The following is a 25,887-nucleotide window of genomic DNA, read 5'->3' on the forward strand; positions in this document are numbered from 1 at the left end:
GACTGATTATTGAATCCAGTTGCCCGAGGCAGAAAGCGAAATCAGATTAAAAAGGACATCAAACTAACCATGCAACATTGCTATTTTAACAGGTGTCGAGTGTAATGTATTGTGTGAAACCAAGCCGCCTTCCCTCTCCCGCCATTTTGCTGATGCTTTTTATTCCCTTACCTCCCTGCCCTAAATAAAATTCATAGTTTGGGTTTGATAAAGCAAAACTCGGTGTCCTGATGTTTGCAAGAGGTGCACAACCGCAGTAGGTTATTTACTATAAAATAAACTATACTTAAGGTCACCGAACATCTCCTAGAGCCTTAACAGTACACCTTTTCTCAATAGTGGCGATTTTACTTTTACCCGCAAAGACGCCAACAGCACTTAAACCGAATGCCTTGGGTGACTTAGTGCATGGGGTGTGCATCAGTCTGTCAGGCATTTCTGTGCCTAGCAGTATATTGGCGGCGATGGCGCTTTTGTAGTTGCTGCCCAGCTGAAGCAGGCGCCTTGAGGTGTATTTTCTCTACATATGTGCATCTCAAGAGCAAAGTCCAATATTGTTATTGACCAATGTTGCATTTAAAATTTTGCTGTCCTTTTGTAATCTTTCAAATTAAACATTAGCATTTGAAGATGTAAAATCCGTCTACCTATCCACAAAGCTCTTAGAGCCCTCATCAGGGGTAGAAAGCGCTAAATACTATAGAACGCGACAGGCTTCTCTTTTGTTTTTCATATCTTTAAAAAGACCACTTGGCGCTTCATCGTGCTCACTCTGTCATTCCAGCTGCAGAATCGGGTAAATAAAAAAAAAAATATATAGACCTGCTGCGTAGTGAGTGAGTGGTTGATGAATTCACATAAAAGAAAAACAGATGCGGCGAGCTGTCATTACAGCCCGTGCTGCGCTCTTTGTGGTTAAGGCTCAGGCTGTACATCTCCGAGTCTGCTGCTGTGCAACCCTGGCCCTGGTTCTTTCGTGCTCAGTCTGGTTTCGGCCTTTGGGCTGTTAAAAAGCTGCGCCAGCCTTAGATTTGCCACTCTTTAAGGTACTTTTGTTCTTGGCCAGCCCAAAGGCTATCAGTTTATTTAACACAGGTGGCATTACATAAAATGTACAAGATACCACAAACAAATATACTTCTCTTTAACGTAGCCGCACCTTCATTCAGTGAGGTGGGCATTTAATCCACCATCGGAGTGACTGGGAGTCCAGTCCTTGCATGACCGTGTCCCAAGGCCACAGTATGAGTGCTCAGCTCTGCCTCGTCAGTCCATTTTCTGTCTATCGAAGGATCATGCGCAACTTGTTTTCCTCTCCATAGTGAGGAACCTGAGTGCATGTGGGGCCGTCCACACACTGCTTGCGCTTTAGGAGAACCTTAGTTCAGAGCTCTGATGTTCCTCCTTTGTGTTTCCGATCGTTATTGGGTTTTAGGGTAGATGTTGGGGGTTACATGGTTGTCATTGCAAACAATCCTGGGTCAGTGATCAGCCACTGCAAGTAGTTCAAAAGTACTTCAAATAGAGCGTTCTTAAATTAATTCACACCTCTAGTAACAAAAGACAAAATTGGATTTCCCCATTTAGTGTACACTCAGACAAATTAAAATCAGGCAAAGTTGCTTGTACCCTCTTCAAAGGTCTCTAGAAGCTCTGATATCCCTGCATGGTGGACCTGGGATTCAGGTTGCCTCACACCTCTCCCTTTCACCCTCTATCGCCCCTGCGCCCATTCACTTGCTTCGTATAGCCGAGCTTTAGGTTCTAGTGTAGTTAGGAATATCAGCTTTCGATAAGTGTACAGTTCTAGCTTATAATATTCAAGCATCCTTTTTCAGCAGAGTAGTTGAAGATGGTGACTTTTGTGTATATCTTGCCCTAAGGGTTTTGCTCTGTGCAATTGACCCTAGAACAACTGGTTGGTGGGTTTATTATGGAATCATGTCCTTTTGTTTTGCAAAAGTTTTTTTTTTTTTTCATCCTGGCCTTTTTGGTAATGTGAAGTTCATTAAGAACTTAATACACATTTTGCTTTGAGTTGCAATTCATTTCCCTTAAGTTGTGGTGCTGTAAGAGGTACCTGGGCAATTCCGTCTTGGAGAGGCAACACCAGCACTCTGTTTCCCTGTGGCTTCCTTTGTACAAGAGCTTCAGAAAAGCATCTCGTGGCCCACCACTGGAAAAAAAAAAAGTCCTGTCCTGTCTCCATCTCCACCAAGCTTCGGGGTCACGTTCTCTAGTAGTTTAAAGGAGGGTTAGAGTGCTCTTCCAACAGTAGAGTCCATAGGTGTCCATGACATGGAACTTCTGGGAGTACGGCTCCATAAGCATCTTGAAGAGCTAGGTTTTTCTTTCCTCTGGTTGCTTGGCCCCTGGCTACTCTTGAAGGCTAATATTCATTTTTACAAGTGATATCATATTTTACATTAGGAAAACCACCAAGATAAGATGCATCTTTGACCATTTTGCAGGCTGGCACAGGAAATATGGCTCTTGGGCACCGGATCACTGCATTCGTTTAGAATCAATATAGTGTGGACACACACACACTCGATTGAAAGCTGCATTGGTGCTTACATCTGCCTCATAAAGGGGCTTTTCTCAAGACAGTGTGGAGTAGCTCTTTTTTTGTTGCTGTGACCTGCTGTCAAAGGAGCTCTTTGTCATAGAGGAGAACAAAAAATGTTATGGGAGTGGACCACCTTGGGAGACACCTTGATCCTGGACTGGTTGGAAAGTTTTTATGCCTCTCCCGTGGTCCATCTGCTTTTAGATGATTTCCTAGAATTCCAGCATACCTTTCCATGCTTGCGCTGGGAGAAAGTATTTACCCTTATAGCACCTGTACCTTCTATTACAACAGTGATAGTTGGGCACACCCTTCACCTCTGAACTTCACCTTACCTGCTTCCTACCTCTCGATGTTCCCTGCGGTTACCTTAAGCTTTGAATTCACAGGGCAGCTAGTATTCAGGAAACAATCTCCTAGAAGCAAGGATAACATCGGATGTCAGAGAAGGACTCTGCGGCTCTAAACAGAGGTATTCTGACCCCTCAGTTTCTACCTAGAGAGTGCATTTTTATAATTGACACATGTGATGTGTTCTGGCCTACAGGCTGTGGTCATGTGCACATACTTACATATTGAGAAATGTAGTTTCTTATTTTATTTAAACAATTCCTTACTAAATCGTTTAATATTTCATTTTATACTGTGGAAAAAACATACATGTGATCAGGGGCTTATACGTCAACCACCACAACAGAAGATAATATCTGATAGATACATCTAGTAGCAGATTCCTTACCTTAGACTTTCTTTCAGGCGTCAGTCTGGATCTGGAGATTTTTCTCGAGCAGTACCCCCTGCATGCTGTTAGGTAGTGACTATCGGCTCTGAATCTGTTGTTGGCATAGTCTGCGCCAGATATGACATCGTGGGTCCTATATAGGCGCCATTCCGGTGCGCTAATGTCAGTTCTTACTTTCCATGCCAGCTTGTGCTGATCCGAAGAGAGCTACCCCTCAGTCATTTTTTGAATGGTCTTTTTTTTCACTTTTTTTGAAGTTTGTATCAAGTATTTCACTTGTGGTGCGTCAAGACCTATGGGCTAGGTTACGATGAGGAATGGGAGGGGTTGCCGGACCCTTTGGAATACCAGCTCCAAGACGCAATAGACTGGCGCACAGACTTGGGTGAAGCTAGTGGACTTGATACCTCCCCAAATGCTAGCATGCTTTCTTCGCCTACCATGGCAACGGAGGAGGGAGCTTCATATTCTGTGGTGGTGTGGAGAGTGGTCCTGGACCTAGAGCTGCCTTCGGTGGAAGTCAGGACTAACCTCCTGACAGAGGCGCTTCAACCTGGTGCTTCGTCATCTGAACCCTTGCTCCCCTTCAATGAAGCCCTCACGGATGTCCTCCTGGGTACCTGGTCCAAACCTAGCAGAGGGACTCCTGTGAACAGGACAACAGCTGCTGCCATCGCCCTGCCCTGGGCAACCCAAGTTTCCTAACGCAACACCCCACCCTCGACATCTTGGGTATCCAAACCTCCACTGCCCAGAGTGTGTTTCCTTCCACAACCCCTGATAGGGAATCCAAAAGGCTGGACACACATGGGAAGAAGATGTTTTCTTCCACCAGCCTGTTATTGCGGTCTGTAAACATGCCTTTTGGACCGTTATTCCCACACTCTGTGGGATGCGGTTGCACATGTGCTGTCACAGGTCCCGGTGGAGGCCCGGGCTGTACTTCCTCAAGCAGTTGCTGATGGGAGAGATGCAGCAAAGTTCATGATCCCATGTGGATGGGACACAACCAACTCACTGGGCAGAACGGTTGCTTCAGCAGTGGCCCTGAGGCTCCATGCCTGGTTGACATCTGGCTTTTTGGGAGATGTCCAAGCCAACCTTATGGACATACCCTTTGAAGACAACTGTCACTTCGGAAGAAATGCAGACTCTGCGCTTGAGCGCTTCAAGGATTCTCATGCTGCAGCCAGGTCTTTGGGCCTCGCAGCGGCCCCTCATCCCCCTCAATCTGCATTTTCACCTGGTTCGTGGCTAAGGAAGGGACTCTCAGCCAAGTCCGTTCCCTTCCAGCCACAGTGCTGCACATGCTGCCAAGCCTCCGCGTGGCCAGGGACGTGAGATCCACTGACCTCGTGGATCAGGGAAACAAATGTCTGGCATGTCTATCCCCCCCACACCCCCAGTCTCTGCAGCTGCCTCCAATCCTTCCTAGTCTGACTCTCCTACAACAGAGACCAGTCGGAGGCAGGATCCGCAATCACTTGCTCCACTGGCAATCCATCACGTCAGATGACTGAGGATCACGTGGCACCTCTCCGAGAGGAAGTTAGGTCTTTCTTGGCCAAGGGACCCGTAGAGAGGGTTACTGTGCCAGAAGTAGGTCACAGTTGCTATTCCTGCTACTTTCTGGTACCCAAAAAGGACAAGGGCCTCCTCCCTATTCTAGATCTTCAGTCCCACAATCTCTTCCTCAAGAAGGAGAAGTTCAAATGCTCACTCTGGCTCAGGTCCTTTCTGCCCTGGATCCAGGAGACTGGATGGTAACGTTGGACTTGCAGGAAACTTACTTTGGTATTTCCATCCTGCCTGCCCACGGACGTCACTTGTGGTTCATGGCAGGTCACAAGCACTTTCAGCTCTCTCTGCTTCCCTTAGGCCTTACTAGCGCCCCTTTGGTGTTCACTAGGTGATGGCAGTGGTCGCAGCTCATCTGCACAGATCAGGGGTTTCAGACTTTCCCTATCTCGATGACTGGCTGTTAAAGGCAGGCTCGCTCCAGGCTGTTGTCTTCCACCTCCAGATTACGGCGGACCTCCTGCATTCTCTGGGGGTTCACTATCAATGTGCCAAAATCAAACCTGACTCCTTCTTTGACGCTCCATTTCATTGGAGCTGTTCTGGACACAGTGAAGTTTCGGGCTTATCCTCCCGAGCGGCGAGTCCAGAATATTCAGGCTATAATACTGATGTTTCAGCCTCTGTCCTGGATTTCAGTGAGAATGACTTTGAGGCTGGTGGGCCGCATGGCCTCCTGCATCCTGTTGGTAGCACATGCCAGATAGCATATGCAGGCTCTGCAGTAGGACCTGAAGTTCCATTGGGCGCAGCATCAGGAAAGTCTCCGACAGGGTCCATAACTTGGAGGGAATTGTACGAGATCTGCAGTGGGGGCTAACGACCTGCGATTGGGTCAGAGGCAGATCCCTTTACCTTCCCCAATCAAATCTGACAGTAGTGCCAGATGAGTCACTCCTGAGATGGAGCGGCGATCTAGGAGAGGCGGAAATCAGAGGTATCTTGTCTGCAGCGAAGTCCGGACTCCACATCAGACTGTTGGAGCTCTGTGTGATCAGACTAGCATTGAAAGCATCCATTCCGTCCCTCAAAGGGAAGGTAGGTGTTCACAGATAGCACCACCGTCATTTGGTACTGCAACAAGCAGGGCGGGGTGGGGTCGTGGACCCTTTGTCAGGGGTCTTTGTGTCTCTGGACGTGGCTGTAACAACAGGGCATTTCCCTGGTGGTTCAAAATCTGTTGGGCTCTCTGAACGCCCAAGGAGACAAACTCAGCCAGCAATGCTTAGACGATCACGAATGGCGTCTTCATCCGGATGGGTTGCACAAGTTCTCTTTTAGCAGTGGGGAGAGCCTTGGTTAAATCTGTTTGCTGCGGCAGAGAACGTGCAATGTCCGCAGTATTGCGTGTTGGAGTTTCCAAGGTGGTAATCGCTCAGCAATAGTTTTTATCTTGAGTTGAACTCAGGCCTCCTGCATTCCATTCTGCCCATACCACTTCTGCCCAGAGTTCTCAAGAAGATCAAGAACGACCGAGCCCAAGTAATCCTTGTGGCTCCGGACTGGGCATGAAGAGTCTGGGATCCCGATCTGTGGAGCATGGCATTCATCCTCGGATCAGAGGATCTACTGTTGCAGCAGCAGGGGAAGGTTCTCCAATTGGACCTGTCCAGTCTCCCCCTTCTTCCGTGGAGTTTGAGCTGCAACAGTTGACAGTTTCTGACTTTCCGCCCGAATTCTGTAACATAATCTTGGCAGCCAAGCGTCCCTCCAGCAAAACGGTATGCACCTGTTGTGTTGACCCCTTTTCTTCCCCCTCTCTCTGAGGTTCAGTTGTTACTTTCTTTGACCCAGCAGGGTTCTAATATGGCCACTCTCAAAGGATATTTGTCTGCAATCTCTGCTTTTTTAAGGTTGCCTGATCAACCTTCCTTCTTTAAATCTCCTATTATAAATAGGTTCCTTAAAAGTCTTACTCAAATGTTTCCTTCATCCCCAATCGTGTCTTGAATTTGGTTTTGCTTTTGAGTCTCTGACAATTGCCCTATCAGGCCCTATCAGGCTTCTCACTTTGAAAACAGCCTTCCCTGTGGCCATCATAACTGCCCGCAGAGTAAGTGAGCTGCAGACACTAATATCTAAGCCGCCCTACCTTTCCATCTATCCTGACAAAGTGGTGCTTCGCACTCTGGCCTCCTTTCTTTCAAAAGTGGTTACGCCCTTCAATGTAAGACAATCTATCACCTTGCCTACTTTTTTACCCCCCCTCCTTTTAAGGAAGAGAGGCTCTACCACCTGGACCCCAAAAGTATGTTGGAGTTCTACCTTGATTGTGCCAAAGAGTTCCTGGTGGATGTTCATCTGGTTTTGTTTATATAGGTGCAAAGAAAGGTCGGGCAGTGCAGAAAAGAACCATCTCCAGATGGGTCCTACTCTGCACTAAAATGTGCTACGCACTGGCGAAGAAGCAACAGCGTGAGGGTGTGCGTGGTCATTCTGCCAGAGCTAAAGCTGCAACCACTGCAATAATACTTGAAGTTCCAGTCTTCGACATATGTCAGGCGGTAATGTGGGCATCTTGGCACACGTTTACCAAACTGGACAGTCAAGTCTGTAGGGTTGGACACTTTACCTGATCGGTCGTATGGGACTTTTTAGTATGATCTTATTCAGCAGACTCATCTCCGAGGATAGTATTGCTTGGGTATCTAATCTAAGGTAAGGAATCTGCAACTAAATGTCACTATCAGATGGACAAGTTACTCACCTTCACTAATGCCTTATCTGGTAGAGACAGTATCTAGTTACAGATTCCTCAATGACTTGCCTATCCTCCACACACTGCAGACTGATTTCTAGAGGCAGGGACTCCCCTTTCAGGGCCTTAGTTTTGACGTACCAGTAGTCAGTTTCTTTGCAGCTCTGCGCCTCTGGTGTGGAAAGTTGTAAAAAGAAAATGACATCAGTGCTTCAGGTGGCACCTGTATAGGACCTGCAATGTCATGTTCGGCGCAGGCGATGCTGACGACACCACCTAACGATGCAAAGCGTTACTGCTTGAGTAAAATCTCCAGATCCCGACTGATGCCTGGGGGGGAAATGCTAAGGAAAGGAATCTGCAACTATATATTGTCTCTACCAGATAAGGCCAAAGGTGTAAGTTACTTGTCCAACAGTGAAAGCCCCACTAAAGGGGAAGAGGTTGGGGAGGTTGTTTAGAGTGACCATTACAGAGCATCATCACTGTTCCCAGATTACACGTTATAATGAAGGGGAGAGAAAGCCCCAGTTTGTATTCAGCATTAGGGCTTGTGAGAGAATGGAACAGTTTAGGACTGATTTGCAGAGATTAAGTCATTGGCCTTGGCGTGGATGTTGATTAGCAGCAGGAGTGGTTGAAAAGCGAGCGTGTTCCCACTAGGTGGAATAAGGGGGCAGGCTGTTGGATATTCACGTACGTTGGCCCTGATGACTTCTAGAGAAGTGTCCTTAAAACCAGACCATTATGTAGTATTAGGATATTACTAACACGTGTAGCATTAAATGTTCCACTATCTGTGTTTTCCAGGATCAGTACCTGTGGCCATCAGCTACATGCCAGCCGTGCGCTAATTGTCTTGGCATGTATGTAGAGCACCAGCTGTGGAACACATAGTTTATCCAGTCTAACCAGTGGCTGAAGGAGGTGCATGGAATGTGTTGAACGCATCCTCAGTTCCAAGGAAAGGGCTCTAGAGCGGGTCAAACACATCAGATTGTTTACTAATCTTATAAATGCCTGCTCCCAGGACACAACTCGTGGAAGTTCCACCACTCATTCAACATCGTTTGGGCCTGAGCATTGTCTTCAGTGATGGAGAATAAAGAGCTTGGCGGTGCTAAGCGAGTTTGCCATCCAGCTGCATCTTTAATGTGGTAGTTCTGGCAGGTGGTACTTATCAAGTAATATTCTTATATGTGCCAAGTGTGATTCTTGAATATCACTGGTATTTCTTATTGTGTTCCAGACATTAGTCTGGTAGCAATCTATGTCAGCAGATGTGTTCAGAATGAGGTTGTGAAAACATATTTTGTTGGGGTTCTTCACATGCATCCACCGAGTTCGGAGATCATCATCTAGTTTGTGATTTAAATCTTCCATTACCTCTCTTAGCTTATCAGCTTTTGAATAAATGGCATCCATTAATGGCATACCAGTGACCTGAAAAAAAAAAACAGTTGTTTTGATTGCTAATTTGTCAGAGCGTTACTATCATCGCCCTAGATATTTTTCTAACACTAGGCCTTCCTTTAAATTATTCCTGTCCTCCAAAGACTGCCAGATTTTCCATAAACCATGAAATCATTCTTTCACTATTCTTCACTAATCTTTTAACCGATTAGCAGACTCCTTAACAAGTTATCAGTCCAGGTGGCCCTAAACTTTATCTGGAGATTACTAAATACCTTTCTTTAGGCGCACTGTCCGTTATGGTGGTTCTAGCCCCATGAAGGTGCTCCAAGGACTTTTTAATCCGGGTAGTTCACAGCATTCTGGAATACTTTTGTGCATTGGTTCTGAAACAATTTTGTGCTTGATTGCAACATTCGGAGGAACTTTTTTGGCTGCGACATTTGCCATCCTATCTTTTTGTGATGCTTTGGAATTTGCCTTTGTGCTTAAGAAAGTGGGCATTGGGCATGCAGTAGAAGCACTCCGTGGTTGCTGTAGCAACATATGTGCTCCTGGTCAATCTGTCCCCTCCATTCAAGTGAACTATCAGTTTACGCCAGTCTCAAATTTACTGAGGTGAACAGCTTGATCAAGTGACGAGAACATGAACTGACGAAGGTGCGTTGAACATATACACGTGGTCTACTAGAAGGACTCCTGTTCCACATGATATAATCAAGCAGCTAGTTGACCTTGAGTACTGAAGTCGGTGCTGAGAGTATCTTGTACCATTTTATGTAGTTTTTATTTTTATCTTATGAAGTGTCCATCACTGGTTGTTGGGGAAACATATTTTTGGGATTTTACGTAAAGGTGTAGAAAGGAGATTAATTAGGTAACCCAATTAAGATGCAATTCAGATGTGTAGGTGGGAGGAGTCATGTGAAGATGCACTTGCCCAATTTATTTGCGTAGAACAATTAAAAAGAAAAGTATGATGTTCACCATTTTCCAACCAATCTCAACTTGCTCCCTTATTAGGAAACTCTCCAGGACAAGGAAGTACCCACAGGGGTATGTTTTGTCCAACATTTAAAGCAGTAGACTTCTTTGATGGGTACTTTAAAAGGGTACAGCTTCTGTGTGCTGAGTCTCCAGCGAGGTGAGGGACGAGGTCTTTCGTTGTGTGGCGGTTATTGAATGCTAATGTTTGACACTTGTGCACCTCTTCTTCGCACTATATCTCCTTCACATTGAAAGGCCAAACAAACCCTGCTACCAGTCTACAACTGACTGGCTGTGATTGCTCACCTCCTGCGTGTGTGTGTGATGCAACCAACAAGTACTTGTGCTACCTCAGTGTGATGACAGCCAGTGGTCGATGCAAAGTGATTCTGTGGCTTTACATGGTAGACTTGGGCCCCATTGCCCATTACTACATTCTGGAAATAGAAGAAATACCTCTTGTAGGTAGATGGAACTGTTTGCAAAAGAGGGGTAAGTGTACAGTCTTGAAAATAAGTGCTGTTAAATACTCAAGAATAATACAACTATTAATTTCGACCACTGGCTGATGGTAGCAGTAAATCTGTAGTTTCATCAGCACTGTTTCTGAGGCTGGCACATGTGCGCGGTATATCCAACGCAGAAGGTGCAGTGCACATCTCAGTTCTGTCATTTGATCAGACTCCTGAAATCTAGTCTGTTAGATTACAGAGAGGAAAATATTTTTTATACTGTGGTACCGAAATTTGTTCTCTATAAAATCCTGTGGGGTCCACCACCTTTGTAAGAGTCTCTAGTTTCAGGCGCTAATTCAGTTTAAAGTAATAGCAAATGGCCCCCTCCACGTCACTTGGGTGTTTTTAGACACTGAATCTGTAGCACCTAACAATGAGTAGGTAGTTCTTTGGACGTTTCAGGTATTTAAACGAATGTCAGCCACAGTGTTGAAATAGTTACAAAGAACGCATGTGTTGATTCCAGAATTTTAATCCTACTGGTACCACTGTATAAAAATTACCTTTGGCGTGAGTGTACTAACCAGCTTCTATGGCATCTCAGGGCACAACAAACCAGCTGGGCTGTCACCTCAGTGGAATCTGTCCTATGGTGAAGCGATAAACAGGAGCCACATGTCAGAGCCCTGCAAATCCCAGCCACGTGAACCATGATATCCATTTGGTATAAAGAAATATAAAAAAACTCTCCTGCCAATACTTAAGTTCCTTTCTTAATGTAATTTTAGGAAAGGAATTGTTACCACAGGTCTGGGAGCTGCAGGGTTACCTTTGCAAATCTGGCACCAAAGGTGTGGGACCATATGTTATTCCATAAGCCTCATATATCGGACAAGGCTGTTTTTGTTGTGCCTTCGAACCCTGCACCCCTGTCCTATCTTACTAACCGCAGTGTCTGGTGTTTGAAGGGTGGTGGTGTGAAATGAGACAGTGGGCTTGCTGTAGTAATGTGCAGTCGCTGAATTTCAGGAGGAGTTCTGCTACCCAGTGGAGTGCCTGGGTTTGACGGTGGAGGAAGTCATGCACATCCGTCAGGTGCTGGTGAAGGCCGAGCTCGAGAAGTTCCAGCAGTACAAAGACGTCTACAATGCAATGAAAAAAGGAAAGGCAAGTATGAAGTAGTATCAAGTGTGCTCGAACGCACAGTAAGGCACAACATTTCCATTTTATTTTTCTCATCCATCTTTATCTGTGAGTATTCCCTTCTTGTATGTTAATACCATCCCTACTCCCTTGATTGCATTTTACCTCAATCAATGATTATTGATCCTGGGTACAAGCAGAGGCTGTTGAGGCCAGCTGCCGTTTCTCAACTGCAAGACTCATTTTGCTAGCCAAACTCTATAAACTTTGGCAATAGCTCAGAAGTGGGCCAAAGCATACAGCACCCTACTTCCTTCTACCAGCATCCAAGTCACATAAGGACACGCAAGTGAGGGCACAGGCTCTTTATTTGACTTACTTAGGTAAGTAATGAAATACATCCGTTCGATGGCATGTGTAGCTGCAGATACACATGCTTTGCACATCCTGCCATCTAGTGTTGGGCTCGGAGTGTTACAAGTTGTTTTTCTTCGAAGAAGTCTTTTGAGTCACGAGATCGAGGGACTCCTCCCCTTTCGGCTCCATTGCGCATGGGCGTCAACTCCATCTTAGATTGTTTTTTTTCCGCCATCGGGTTCGGACGTGTTCCTTTTCGCTCCGTGTTTCGGTTCGGAAAGTTAGTTAGAATCTCGGAAAATTCGACGGTATTGTTTGCGTTCGGTATCGGGTTAGTTACTACAGATCGACACCGACTTTTGAAGAGCTCCGGTGGCCCTTCGGGGTTTTTTCGATCCCCAGTCGGGGCCTAGTCGGCCCGGCCACGTGTCTCTTCAAGGCTGATGGAACGGACCCCATTCCGCTTCTGCCCAAAATGTCACAACAAGTATCTGTATACAGATCAGCACCTGGTCTGTAACATGTGTTTGTCTCCAGAACACAAAGAAGATACTTGTGAAGCCCGTCGAGCGTTTCGGTCGAGTAAGACATTAAGAGACCGAAGAGCGAGGAGACTGCAAATGGCGTCGGCGCCGACAGGACAAAGGCATTTGGAGGAGGAAGAGGAAAGCTTCTCCATCCAGGAGTCGGACTCGGACGAGCTCGATCCCGAAGAAACACGAAAACCGTGAGTAAGACGTCGAAACATAAAAATCACGAGAAGACCACAAAAGCCCAGGGGACGCCACCGCCAACAGGCCATGGCTTAACCTGTAAAATAGGTGACCGATCATCGGCACCGAAAAAGGGCATGCTTGTGTCGGAGTCATCCGACTCCAGTCGAGATACCGGCACACAGCAATCTCGAGCCCGAGACAGCGGCTCCGAGCAAGTTCGGCGCCGAGACAGCGGCACCGAAATGGGTCGGCACCGAGAGATCACGACGCCGAAAATATAGAAAGTGTCGTCGGAGCCGAAAAAGGCTACAGAAAAGGTTTCCATTCCGAAACATCCAGCCTTGGAACCGAAATCCGGTTCCTACACAGAGGAACAGGGATTGTCCTCCCAAATGCAAGGACATAAGTTCGGACAAGAACTAGAATCAATGGAGCCAGACTACTCTCAAAGGAGGCTCTACATTCAAAAGGACACAGGGAAGATAAGCACTCTTCCCCCCCAATTAAAATGAAAAGAAGACTTGCCTTTCAAGATAAGGACAAGCAGCCACAGGCAAAGGTGGCAAGACAGACAGCTCCGCCACCATCACCACCACCATCAATGCACACATCACCGGTAGTCACTCCACCAATGATGCAATCCCCAACGCATACTGCAATGAGTCAGGACGATCCCGACGCATGGGACCTTTATGATGCGCCAGTATCGGATAACAGCCCAGACTGTTACCCAGCAAGACCGTCCCCACCTGAGGACAGTACATCTTACACGCAGGTGGTCTCAAGGGCAGCAGCTTTTCATAATGTCACCTTGCATTCAGAACCGATTGAGGATGACTTTTTGTTTAATACACTATCCTCCACTCATAGCCAATACCAGAGCTTACCTATGCTACCTGGAATGCTAAAACACTCTAAACAGGTATTTCAGGAGCCTGTGAAGGGCAGGGCCATAACTCCAAGGGTGGAGAAAAAGTACAAGCCACCGCCTACAGACCCTGTGTATATCACGCAGCAATTAACACCAGACTCTGTGGTAGTAGGGGCAGCTCGCAAGAGAGCAAACTCTCACACCTTGGGAGACGCACCACCTCCAGACAAGGAGAGTCGCAAATTTGAGACTGCAGGGAAAAGGGTTGCGGCACAAGCAGCAAACCAATGGCGTATTGCCAACTCACAAGCACTTCTGGCAAGATATGATAGGGCTCATTGGGATGAAATGCAGCATTTCATAGAACACTTACCCAAAGAGTTCCAAAAAAGGGCACAACAAGTGGTGGAGGAAGGACAAAGTATCTCAAATAATCAGATATGGTCAGCAATGGATGCAGCAGATACAGCTGCGAGGACAGTAAATACTGCAGTAACAATAAGGAGACACGCATGGTTGCGTACACCAGGATTCAAGCCAGAAATACAACAAGCCGTGCTGAATATGCCTTTTAATGGACAGCAGTTGTTTGGGCCAAAGGTGGACACTGCTATAGAAAAACTTTAAAAAGACACTGATACGGCCAAAGCCATGGGCGCACGCTACTCCCCACAGAGCAGAGGCACATTTCGCAAAACACAGTTTAGAGGGGGGTTTCGAGGACAAGCTACAGAACCCACAACCTCACAAACAAGGCCCACTTATCAAAGTCAATATCAGCGGGGAAGTTTTCGGGGACAATATAGTGGGGGACAATTCCAAAAGAATAGAGGGAAGTTCCAAAGCTCCTCAAAACAAGCAGTGACTTCCAAGTCACAAATCCCCAACACAATACACCTGTGGGGGGGGAGACTAAGCAATTTTTACAAACATTGGGAGGAGATAACAACAGACACTTGGGTACTGGCAATTATCCAGCATGGTTATTGCATAGAATTTCTCAAATTCCCTCCAAACATTCCACAGAAAACACACAATATGTCAAAACAACACATGAATCTTCTAGGACTAGAGGTCCAGGCATTGCTACAAAAAGGAGCAATAGAATTAGTACCAATTCAACAGAAAGGAACAGGAGTTTACTCTCTGTACTTTCTCATACCCAAAAAGGACAAAACACTGAGACCTATATTAGATCTCAGAACATTAAATACCTACATCAAATCAGACCACTTTCACATGGTGACATTACAAGACGTAATCCCACTGCTCAAACAACAAGACTACATGACAACACTAGACCTAAAGGATGCATATTTCCATATACCAATACATCCTTCACACAGAAAGTACCTAAGATTTGTATTCCAAGGGGTACATTACCAATTCAAGGTGTTGCCATTCGGAGTAACAACTGCACCAAGAGTTTTTACAAAATGCCTGGCAGTAGTAGCTGCGCATATCAGAAGGCAGCAAATACATGTGTTCCCGTACCTAGACGATTGGTTGATCAAAACCAACACACTAGAACGGTGTTTACAACACACAAAGTACGTCATAGAAACCCTACACAAACTAGGTTTCTCAGTCAACTACACAAAGTCACACCTTCAGCCGTGTCAAACACAGCAATACTTAGGGGCAACAATCGACACAGCAAAAGCGATTGCCACTCCAAGTCCACAAAGAGTACAAGCATTTCACAATGTAATACAGGTCATGTATCCAAACCAAAGAATACAAGTCAAAATAGTAATGAAACTCCTAGGCATGATGTCCTCATGCATAGCCATTGTCCCAAACGCAAGATTGCACATGCGGCCCTTACAACAGTGCCTAGCATCACAATGGTCACAAGCACAGGGTCAACTTCTAGATCTAGTGTTGATAGACCGCCAAACATACACCTCGCTTCAATGGTGGAACAATATAAATTTAAACCAAGGGCGGCCTTTTCAAGACCCAGTGCCTCAATACGTAATAACTACAGATGCCTCCATGATAGGGTGGGGAGCACACCTCAATCAACACAGCATTCAGGGACAATGGGACTCTCTGCAAAAACAGTTTCACATAAATCACTTAGAACTATTGGCAGTATTTCTAGCGTTAAAAGCATTTCAACCAATAATAAGCCACAAACACATTCTTGTCAAAACAGACAACATGACAACAATGTATTACCTAAACAAACAGGGAGGAACACACTCAACACAGTTGTGTCTCCTGACACAGAAAATATGGCATTGGGCGATACACAACCACATTCGTTTAATAGCACAGTTCATTCCAGGGATACAGAATCAATTAGCAGACAATCTCTCTCGGGATCATCAACAGATCCACGAGTGGGAGATTCATCCCCAAGTACTACACACTTACTTCCAAAATTGGGGAACACCACAAATAGACCTGTTTGCAACAAAAGAAAACGCAAAATGCCAAAACTTCGCATCCAGGTACCCACAAAATCAGTCTCTGGGCAATGCGTTATGGATGAGTTGGTCAGGGATATTTGCATACGCTTTTCCCCATCTCCCACTCCTTCCATATCTAGTAAACAAGTTGAGTCAAAATAAACTCAAACTCATACTCATAGCACCAACTTGGGCAAGACAACCGTGGTATACAACACTACTAGACCTCTCAGTAGTGCCTCATATCAAACTACCAAACAGACCAGATCTGTTAACTCAACACAATCAACAGATCAGACACCCCAATCCAGCATCGCTGAATCTAGCAATTTGGCTCCTGAAGTCTTAGAGCTCGGACACTTAGACCTTACACAGGAATGTATGGAAGTCATAAAACAAGCTAGAAAACCAACCACTAGACATTGCTATGCAAATAAGTGGAAAAGGTTTGTTTATTATTGCCATAATAATCAAATTCAACCCTTACACGCATCTGCTAAAGACATCGTAAGCTACTTGTTACATTTGCAAAAGTCAAAACTAGCTTTTTCATCCGTTAAGATACATTTTACCGCAATCTCAGCTTACCTGCAAATTACCCACTCATCTTCACTGTTTAGGATACCAGTCATAAAAGCCTTTATGGAGGGCCTAAAAAGAATGATACCACCAAGAACACCACCAGTTCCTTCATGGAACCTCAACATTGTCTTAACACGACTCATGGGGCCACCGTTTGAGCCCATGCACTCATGTGAAATGCAATATTTAACATGGAAAGTTGCATTTCTAATTGCCATCACATCTCTAAGAAGAGTCAGTGAAATCCAAGCATTTACAATACAAGAACCATTTATTCAAATACACAAGCATAAAGTAGTTCTACGGACAAATCCTAAATTTTTACCAAAAGTCATATTACCGTTCCACTTGAATCAAACAGTGGAACTACCAGTGTTCTTCCCACAGCCAGACTCTGTAGCTGAGAGAGCACTACATACATTAGACATCAAAAGAGCGTTAATGTACTACATTGACAGAACAAAACAAATTCGGAAAACAAAACAATTATTTGTTGCTTTCCAAAAACCTCATACAGGAAGTCCAATTTCCAAAAAAGGCATTACTAGATGGATAGTTAAATGCATTCAAACCTGTTATCTCAAAGCAAAAAGAGAACTGCCTATTACACCGAGGGCACACTCAACTAGAAAGAAAGGTGCTACCATGGCCAATGACTGAAATATGTAAGGCAGCCACATGGTCTACGCCTCATACATTTACCAAGCACTACTGCGTGGATGTGTTAACAGCACAACAAGCCACAGTAGGACAAGCAGTACTGCGAACTCTGTTTCAAACAACTTCAACTCCTACAGGCTGAACCACCGCTTTTGGGGAGATAACTGCTTACTAGTCTATGCAAAGCATGTGTATCTGCAGCTACACATGCAATCGAACGGAAAATGTCACTTATCCAGTGTACATCTGTTCGTGGCATGAGACGCTGCAGATTCACGTCACCACTTTCCCTTTGAGAGAGGGAAGGAATGCTTTCAATGCAAGTCTGATCGCTCGGAGTCCAGCATGTTGATGTGGATTTCTGACTCTGCCGCCATGTGGTACTCCAACAAACGAGGCGGGGTAGGGTCCTGGACCCTATGTCAGGAGGCACAATGCCTCTGGACATGGCTGGAACATCAGGGCATTACCCTGATGGTTCAACATCTGGCGGGCTCTCAACGCCAGAGCAGACGAACTGCTGACGCACTGTCTATCATGAATGGTGTCTCCATCCGAAGGTGGCGCAAGGTCTTTTTCTCAAGTGGGGAGAGCCTTGGTTAGATCTGTTCGCCTCCGCAGAGAACACGCAATGTCAGCTATTTTGCATGTTGTAGTTTCCAATGCGGCACTCGCTCGAAGACGCTTTTCGTCTCGAGTGGAACTCCGGCCTCCTTTACGCCTTCCCGCCTATCCCTCTTCTGCCCAGAGTTCTCAAGAAGATGAAGAGCGACCGGGCCCAAGTTATCTTGGTGGCTCCGGACTGGGCTCGAAGAGTGTGGTATCCCGAGCTACTGAGCATGTCCATCGATCCTCAACTCAGACTGCCTCTTCGGGCGGATCTTCTGTCGCAGCAGCAGGGGACGGTCCTCCACCCGAACCTGTCCAACCTCCGCCTTCGTGCGTGGGGATTGAACGGCAACAGTTGACGGCATTCGCCCTTCCACCCGAAGTCTGTAATGTTATCTTCGCAGCCAGGCGTCCCCCGACTAAAACTGTATACGCCTGACATTGGAATAAATTTGTGGCATGGTGCACCAACAAATCTGTTGACCCCCTATCTGCCCCTCTTTCAGAGGTTCTTCTATTCATTTTTCCTTAGCCCCGCAGGGCTCTGCATTAGGCACCCTTAAGGGTTATCTGTCTACATTTCCGCCTTTCTTAGGCTTCCGGACCAGCCCTCACTCTTTAAATCTCCTCTTGTGAGTAGGTTCTTAAAGGGGCTCACCCACTTATTTCCTCCCACTCCCTTCATCATGCCTCAGTGGGATATTAATCTTGTGCTTACTTTCTTGATGTGTACTTCCTTTGAGCCTATGCATAATTGTCCCTTACGGCTCCCCACATTCAAAACTGTCTTTCTTATCGCCATCACCTCTGCTCGCAGGGTGAGTGAGCTTTAGGCCCTTTCTTCAAAGCCTCTGTACTTGTCCGTTCACCCCGACAAAGTGGTGTTACGCACTAGAGCTTCCTTCCTTCCTAAGGTGGTTACACCGTTTCATGTAGGCCAGTCCATCACTTTGCCTACCTTCTACGCACCCCCACATCCTTCCCATGAGGAGGAGAGACTCCACAGTCTGGACCCAAAAAGAGCGTTGGTGTTCTAGCTCAATCGTACAAAAGACTTCCGGGTGGACGATCAACTCTTTGTTGGCTACGTGGGTGCGAAGAAAGGGAAGGCGGTGCAGAAACGTACCATCTCTCGATGGGTGCCTCTTTGCATCAAAATGTGCTACGCTTTGGCGAAAAAGCAACCTCCTGATGGCTTGTGGGCTCATTCTACCAGGGCCACTGCTGCATCCACAGTGCTAGCTTGCGGAGTTCCTGTCCTGGATATCTGTCAGGCAGCTACGTGGGCATCTCTGCACACGTTTGCTAAGCATTACTGCCTGGACAGTCATGTCCATCGGGACGGCTACTTTAGTCGTTCGGTCCTGCAGGACTTTCTAGTATGATCTTAGTTCGCAGCCCACCACCGAGGATGGCTTTGCTTGGGTATCTATTCTAAGGTAAGGAATCTGCAACTAGAAGTCTCTATCAGATGTACAAGTTACTTACCTTCGGTAACAAAATATCTGGTAGAGACATATTCTAGTTGCAGATTCCTTACCGCCCACCCATCCTCCCCGCTTGCGAACTGATTTCTAGGGACAGGGATTCCCCCCTTTCAGGTCCTTAGCTCTGGCACACCAATATCAATGTTCTTAGCGGCTCTGCGCTCTGGCGTGGAAAGTCGTTAAAAGAAACTGACGTCACTGCGTGAGGGCAGCGTCTATGTACTACTCCCGACGTCATCATGGCGACTACGACACCTACGACGCCTGCGGAGTCGACCGACGCCACCTACTGACGCGCAAGGGTATTGCTCGAAGAAAAAATCTCCGGATCTAGTCTGACGCCTTGGGGAAAAATCTAAGGTAAGGAATCTGCAACTAGAATATGTCTCTACCAGATATTTTGTTATCGAAGGTAAGTAACTTGTACGTTATTAACACAGTAGTGATAAATACTACATCATTCCTTTAACTATACACTGTAGTGGCCCAGTTTGCAATTCTCCCTTGTAGTACCCCACCCGCTGATTTCCATTCTTGCTAATCCAACCCAGGTGACCCTTTGGTAGCTGCCCCCCCCCCCCCCAAAGAATTAGAATGTGTGTATATATGTGTATATATAACTGTCACCAGTAGGTAGTTATAGTCAGGATCTAGTTTCTGGAGGAAAAGTGTTTTCTGTTTTGACAATAACTTTGGCGCCGTTTGACAAATCCCCATGAAATTTTCAAAACTAGTACGCCACCCACATCAGCTGCTGTCTTTAAAGTTTGGCGGTGGTCCATCAAGCAGGGGCCAAGAAAAAAGGGTGGTGCCACAACAGTTTTTCCCTATGCAATTTCCATAGGTATTTTTAGACACGACTATAGCCCGAAGCGCTGGACTGGAATTTGGCAGGAAGCGTGCTTTTTGTAATTTGGTGAAAATCCGTTCAATAGTTTTTCAGTAATTAAAAACATTTTTATATCTGGACGGAGCCTAAGCACAGATCTCATGGTGAGATCTGAAAGGCTGAGAGTATTTCAACTAAGCCTTAATGTAGACTCTGGGACATGGTACCCTTTAAAATACATTGTAGTGAATGGCAAGTTTTGAGGGTCACAAACAGGAGAGAGTACAAAGGGTGACAACAGAATTTAGTTACAATATAAAACTTTGTTGATGGTACCATGCTAATTTTAGAAATTGTGGTGTGTTCTAGTGGTCTAAGTTGATTTTACCTTGTGAAAAAAACTTCTGCTGGGATTTCATGAATCATATTTAAGAGAGAACTTTGTTCTCATGATGTTCCCATAGAGGTTATGGAAAGTGCTCCAGGAGCTAAAATAAGAGGATATTTTCTGCAAACTCACAATATTTTTGTCAGCCATATGAGAATGCAGTCTGGCATTCTCAGTAAAGCATGTACTTCCAACAGGAGCAGCCTGTCAGTTGATTCCCTTGTATTCTACTGCAGCCTCCTAGAGTGCTTTAAATAACAACTAGAGCACTAAAAGCCTTAATTATGGCAAAAGTGTGGCACACCTGAAGCCATCTTGATTGAATCAAACCTGTAAAATGTAATCCATTTAATGTAGAAAGGAACAAAATGAGGTGGTTTCCTTTTTGTCATAGAAATTATGGCTAATGCTGTAGAAAGAAAAATTAGGACGTTTTAAATGAGTACTCAAATATCTTCCTCGTCTATTTCATTACAACATTCTGACATGCAGAATGAAACATGCACTTTCAAGCCAGTTAACAGCGTGGTGATTAGCAGCTTTACTACATTTTTCTAATGAGCAACCAGAGTGTTAACATTCTGAATTCATGCCAGAAGTGGCACATCTGCACACCATCTTGATAGAATAGAAGTGGAAAGCTGAAAGCATTTGTTACTGAGGATATTTCAATAAATGAGGAAATTAGCGAGCTTCATCACAAATAAGTCTCCCAAGATGGCCACCTGTTGAAAAAAGAGGCTAAATATAGCACAAATGTCACCCAAATGTAGCTTAAGTATAACCCAGTGACCAAAGCGAGTAGAACACTTACTTTTTGTTGTTGTTTTTTTTGCAGTTTTATACAGCGTATACTTCACCCAAAGGTATTGGAGTGGTTTACATGAGCATCAGCTAAATTACACAAGAACACATTCATTTTGGTTTTAGGCATGGGGAGATTGAGTGATTTGCCCAAAATCCCAGGATGTGGAGCTGACGCCGAAACTCAAACTTGGTTCCTCAGTTTCTAAGTCTGCATCTCTGGCTGTAACTCTCCCCCTCCCCCCCATGTGTAGCAAATAATCAAGTGATCAACTGGATTAAAACAACATAAAGATAGGAAATGATTTTCGCTATTTGAGAACTCAGAAAATATGTCCTCATTTTAGTTTTTTTAGAGCAACAACCATTGAGAATAAGCCCCTCTCACTTTTATAATGTCTAAAGGAAATGCTTTAGGTGTTACAGTTTTGATAACATCAAGATGATGCCAGGAGTGCCAAGGCATGCCACAGTTTTGTAATAAATATAGAATGTTAGTAATCTAGTTGTTCATTAAAATACCGTGGGGAGGCAGAAGACTGGCGCACGGACTCTGATAATTGAGGGTAGGAGGAGGATGCAAAGGCAACAAGTTGACCATGCTGGGCAGGCAGGAGGGGCAGTGGCAGCACAACAGACCATGGAGGGCAGTGGTTAGGGGGGCAAGGCAACAAACCAACCATGGTGGAGAGGCAAGAGAGGCAGTAGCAATATAACAGACCATTGAGTGCAGAAGGATAAGGCACTGGCAGTACAACCATACATACCAACAGATTTGATTGAGGCAGGAGACTCCCAGTGTTTTTCTGTCTCCTGTCTAAATTATCCCTTTTTTCAATGTAAGTCAATGGGAAAAATCCATCCCCCATGTTGTTTTTTAAATTCCCCTCCTACCAAGTTCATAAGGTTGGCAAGTATGGTATATTGGATCATGGAGCAGGAGGACTGGGGAAGGGACATGGACTCGGATATAGACAGAGACATCCAACTGACCTTACAGGAGAGGTGTCAGGGGTTGCAGCAGCAGAATACACCACACAGGGCAAGCTGGACGGCAGTGCAGCCAATGGACTAAGGAAAGCAATAGGGAGGGGACAGGGCCATGCACATGGACAACAGAGAGCAGAGGGGCAAGAGGAAAGAGCAGCACGTTGACCATACCATACCAACTGGAGGGATTGCAGCATAACAGACCATGAAGGGCGGGAGGGAGGGAGAAGGGGCACAACATTGGACCAGACAAAGCAGGAGGGAGGGGATAGGGGCCTGTACATGGAAAACAGAGGGCAGGGGGTAAGGGGTAGGGCAGGAGCAGCAAGCTGACCATGGAGGGCAGGCATGGTGGGCACTGGAAGCACAACACACCATGGAGTGAAACAGTTAGACCATAATGGCATACACACAGACAATGGAGGGTAGGTGGGAGGCATTCTGGGACATTAAGCTGACCACACAGAGTAGGTGGAAGGGGCTGTGGCAGCACAAAAGACCATGCAAGGCAAGCAGGAGGATTAGTGGCAGCACAACGGCCATGGTGGGCTTGAGGGAGGGGGCAGGGGCCTGCACAAAGGACCATGGAGGACAGAAGGGAGAGCTAGGGGCTGGACATGGACAAGAGAGGACAGGATAGGGGGCCTCATAACAGACCACTCAGGGCAGACAGAAGGAGCAGAGTATGGAGGGCAAAAGAGAGTGGCAGCAAAATGGTCAATGGAGGACAGGAGGGAGGCGATAGGGGCATGGAACTCGGACAGGCAGTTTGGAGGTGGCAGGGACAGGCGACAGCCATCCCACCATGCTAGGCAAGTGGGAGGGTCAGCTCAACAGAACACTCCGAGTAGATAGGTAGGGCAGTGGCAGGTCCATGGAACATAGTGGGCAAAAGGAGGGCTGAGGTGACTATAACTTGTCTGCTTGCCATGCACTGCTAATTCCCCCAGGTATTACATCACTCAGGACATCTTCTATGACATCATTGATAATATCACAGTAGCATTTGCAAAAAAAATTATTGATGAGAAAACTGCATGGCAAGGGTGCAAGTTATAGTTACCTTAGGGCGCGAGTTATATTTACTTAAAATAACTAACTATAACAGCTAAATTTCTATGGTATTGTGTGTGTAAAATCTGAACCTAACTATAACATCCCTAAGGTTTAAAAAAATAAATAATAATAATATATATATATATATATATATATATATATATATATATATATATATATATATATATGTTCGATGGCATATGTAGCTGCGGATACACATGCTGTGCACTGTTCCTGCCATCTAGTGTTGGGCTCGGAGTGTTACAAGTTTTTTTTCTTCGAAGAATTCTTTTCGAGTCACAGGACCGAGTGACTCCTTCCTTTCGGCTCCATTGCGCATGGGCATCGACTCCATCTTAGATTGTTTTCTTTCCGCCACCGGGTTTGGACGTGCTCCTCTTCGCTCCATTATTCGTATTGGAAAAAGACTATAAATCCTTGAAAAGCGTCTGTATTGTTTGCGATCGGGAAACATCTTGCATCGACACTGAAGAGACACAGTTTCGGTGGCCCTGCGGAGCTTCCGTGCCCAGCCGAGGCCTGGTCGGCCCAACCACAGACGTCGTCGAAGCCTAATGGACCGGGCCCCTTTCCTTTTGTGCCTGAAGTGCCATGCTAAGTATCCCTATACAGACCAGCATCGGGTCTGTAATCTGTGTCTGTCACCGGAGCACAGAGAAGATACTTGCGAGGCCTGCAAGTCCTTTCAATCAAAGAAGACCTTGAGGGATCGAAGGGCGAGACGGATGCAGATGGCGTCGAAAACTTCGGAACACCCCGAGGTCGAAGAGGAGGAGATGGCTATCTCCATCCAAGGATCGGACTCGGACGACTCCGATGGAGACCGACCACGTACAGCAGGCCAACAAGTGAGTACGCCTGCCCCGACCCAAGCCCACAGTCAGACTAAAAAACATAAGGCCTCGGGGACGCCACTGCCTGAAGACCATGGCTCAACCCATAAAAAACAAAGCGGTGACCAAGCAACACCTTCGGCACCGAAAAAGGCCAAAATCGTGCCAAAGTCTTCGGACTCGACATAGAACACGGCGTCGAAAAACCTCGACACCGACTTGTCGAGTTGGCAAAGCCGCGATAGGACTTTCGGAGCCGAGGCCTTCCATCAGCATGGGCATTTCGGTGCAGAGAAACCCAGCTTCGGAGCTGAAAAAGGCCTCGTACACTGAGGAAAATGAGCTCTCTAAGCAGCTAAAAGAGAGGCACAGGTTTGAGGAGGAACTTCAAATTGAAGAGTTTGATCAAACGCAGGCAAGGATACAGATCCATAAGGATACTGGGAAGATCCAAACTGCCCCTCCTCTCAAATTCGAGAGAAAACTGGCTTTCCAGGAACAATAAGAGACTGATCAGCCAAGAGCTAAAATGGCCAGGGAAAAATCGTCAACTCGCCATTTTTCGCCAGAACATTCTCCCCCATATTCCCCACAAAGGACAGGGTCACCTATTGCCACGCCCACTGCACAGTCACCCACACACACTGTGCAGTCGCAAGATGATGTAGACCCCTGGGACCTCTACGATCCCCCTGTGTCGGACAATCGCCCTGAGTGCTACCCTTCAAAACCGTCTCCACCGGAGGATAGCACCTCATACACCCAAGTCTTGGCCAGGGCTGCTGCATTCCATAATGTTAGCATGCACTCGGAGCCATTGGAGGACGACTTCCTCTTTAATACCCTGGCCTCCACGCATGCCTCCTACCAGAGCCTGCCTATGCTGCCAGGCATGCTTAAACATGCTCAGCAAGTTTTTCAAGAGCCTGCGAAGGGGAGAGCCATCACACCACGGGTGAAAAAGAAGTACAAGCCACCCCCGTCGGACCCAGTGTTCATCACACAACAGCTGCCCCCGGACTCTGTAGTGGTGGGAGCTACAAGAAAAAGAGCCAACTCACAATCATCGGGAGATGCACCACCTCCAGATAAAGAGAGTCAGAAATTTGATGCAGCAGGAAAGAGAGTGGCGTCACAGGTTGCCAATCAGTGGCATATTGCAAATTCTCAAGCCCTTATCGCACGTTATGACTGAGCTCATTGGGACAAGATGAGTGATATCATCCAGCATCTCCCCAAGGAATATCGAAAACGGGCTCAACAAGTGGTAGAGGAAGGACAGGCAATATCGAACAATCAAATTCATTCGGCATTAGATTCCGCAGACATTGCCGCAAGAACAATGAACACGGCAGTCACAATTAGACGACACGCTTGGCTAATGGTCCTCAGGGTTCAAACCTGAAATACAACTGGCAGTACTGAACATTCCATTTAATCAGAAACAACTGTTTGGGCCATAAGTGGACACAGCCATTGAGAAGATGAAGAAGGACACTGACTCGGCCAAAGCTACGGGCGCGCTCTACTCGTCCCAATATAGAGGGACATTCAGGAAACCGCAATATAGGGGAGGTTTCAGAAAACAGCCTTCAGAGGCATCCACCTCTCAAGCAAAACCCACCTACCAATCCCAGTATCAGAGAGGGGGGTTTCGCGGGTCCTTCAAGGGACAATTCCCA

General features: G+C 46.2%; 1 protein-coding gene across 3 annotated transcripts in view; it reads left to right on the forward strand.

Annotated features, from left to right (window-relative positions):
- The window catches only part of SPIRE1 (spire type actin nucleation factor 1), a 430,877-nt gene that overhangs the window by 374,148 nt on the left and 30,842 nt on the right, over positions 1-25,887 (forward strand). For 2 of the 3 annotated variants that reach the window (XM_069219936.1, XM_069219938.1), the window contains one exon: positions 11,472-11,609. In XM_069219936.1, the coding sequence (XP_069076037.1) occupies positions 11,472-11,609 (138 nt within the window). Of the gene's footprint in view, positions 1-10,023; positions 10,057-11,471; positions 11,610-25,887 lie in introns of all 3 variants that reach the window. The other variant, XM_069219937.1, reaches the window with a different exon arrangement.

This window comes from Pleurodeles waltl, chromosome 2_2, assembly GCF_031143425.1.
Source record: "Pleurodeles waltl isolate 20211129_DDA chromosome 2_2, aPleWal1.hap1.20221129, whole genome shotgun sequence".
In the NCBI taxonomy this organism is placed as follows: Eukaryota; Metazoa; Chordata; class Amphibia; order Caudata; family Salamandridae; genus Pleurodeles; species Pleurodeles waltl.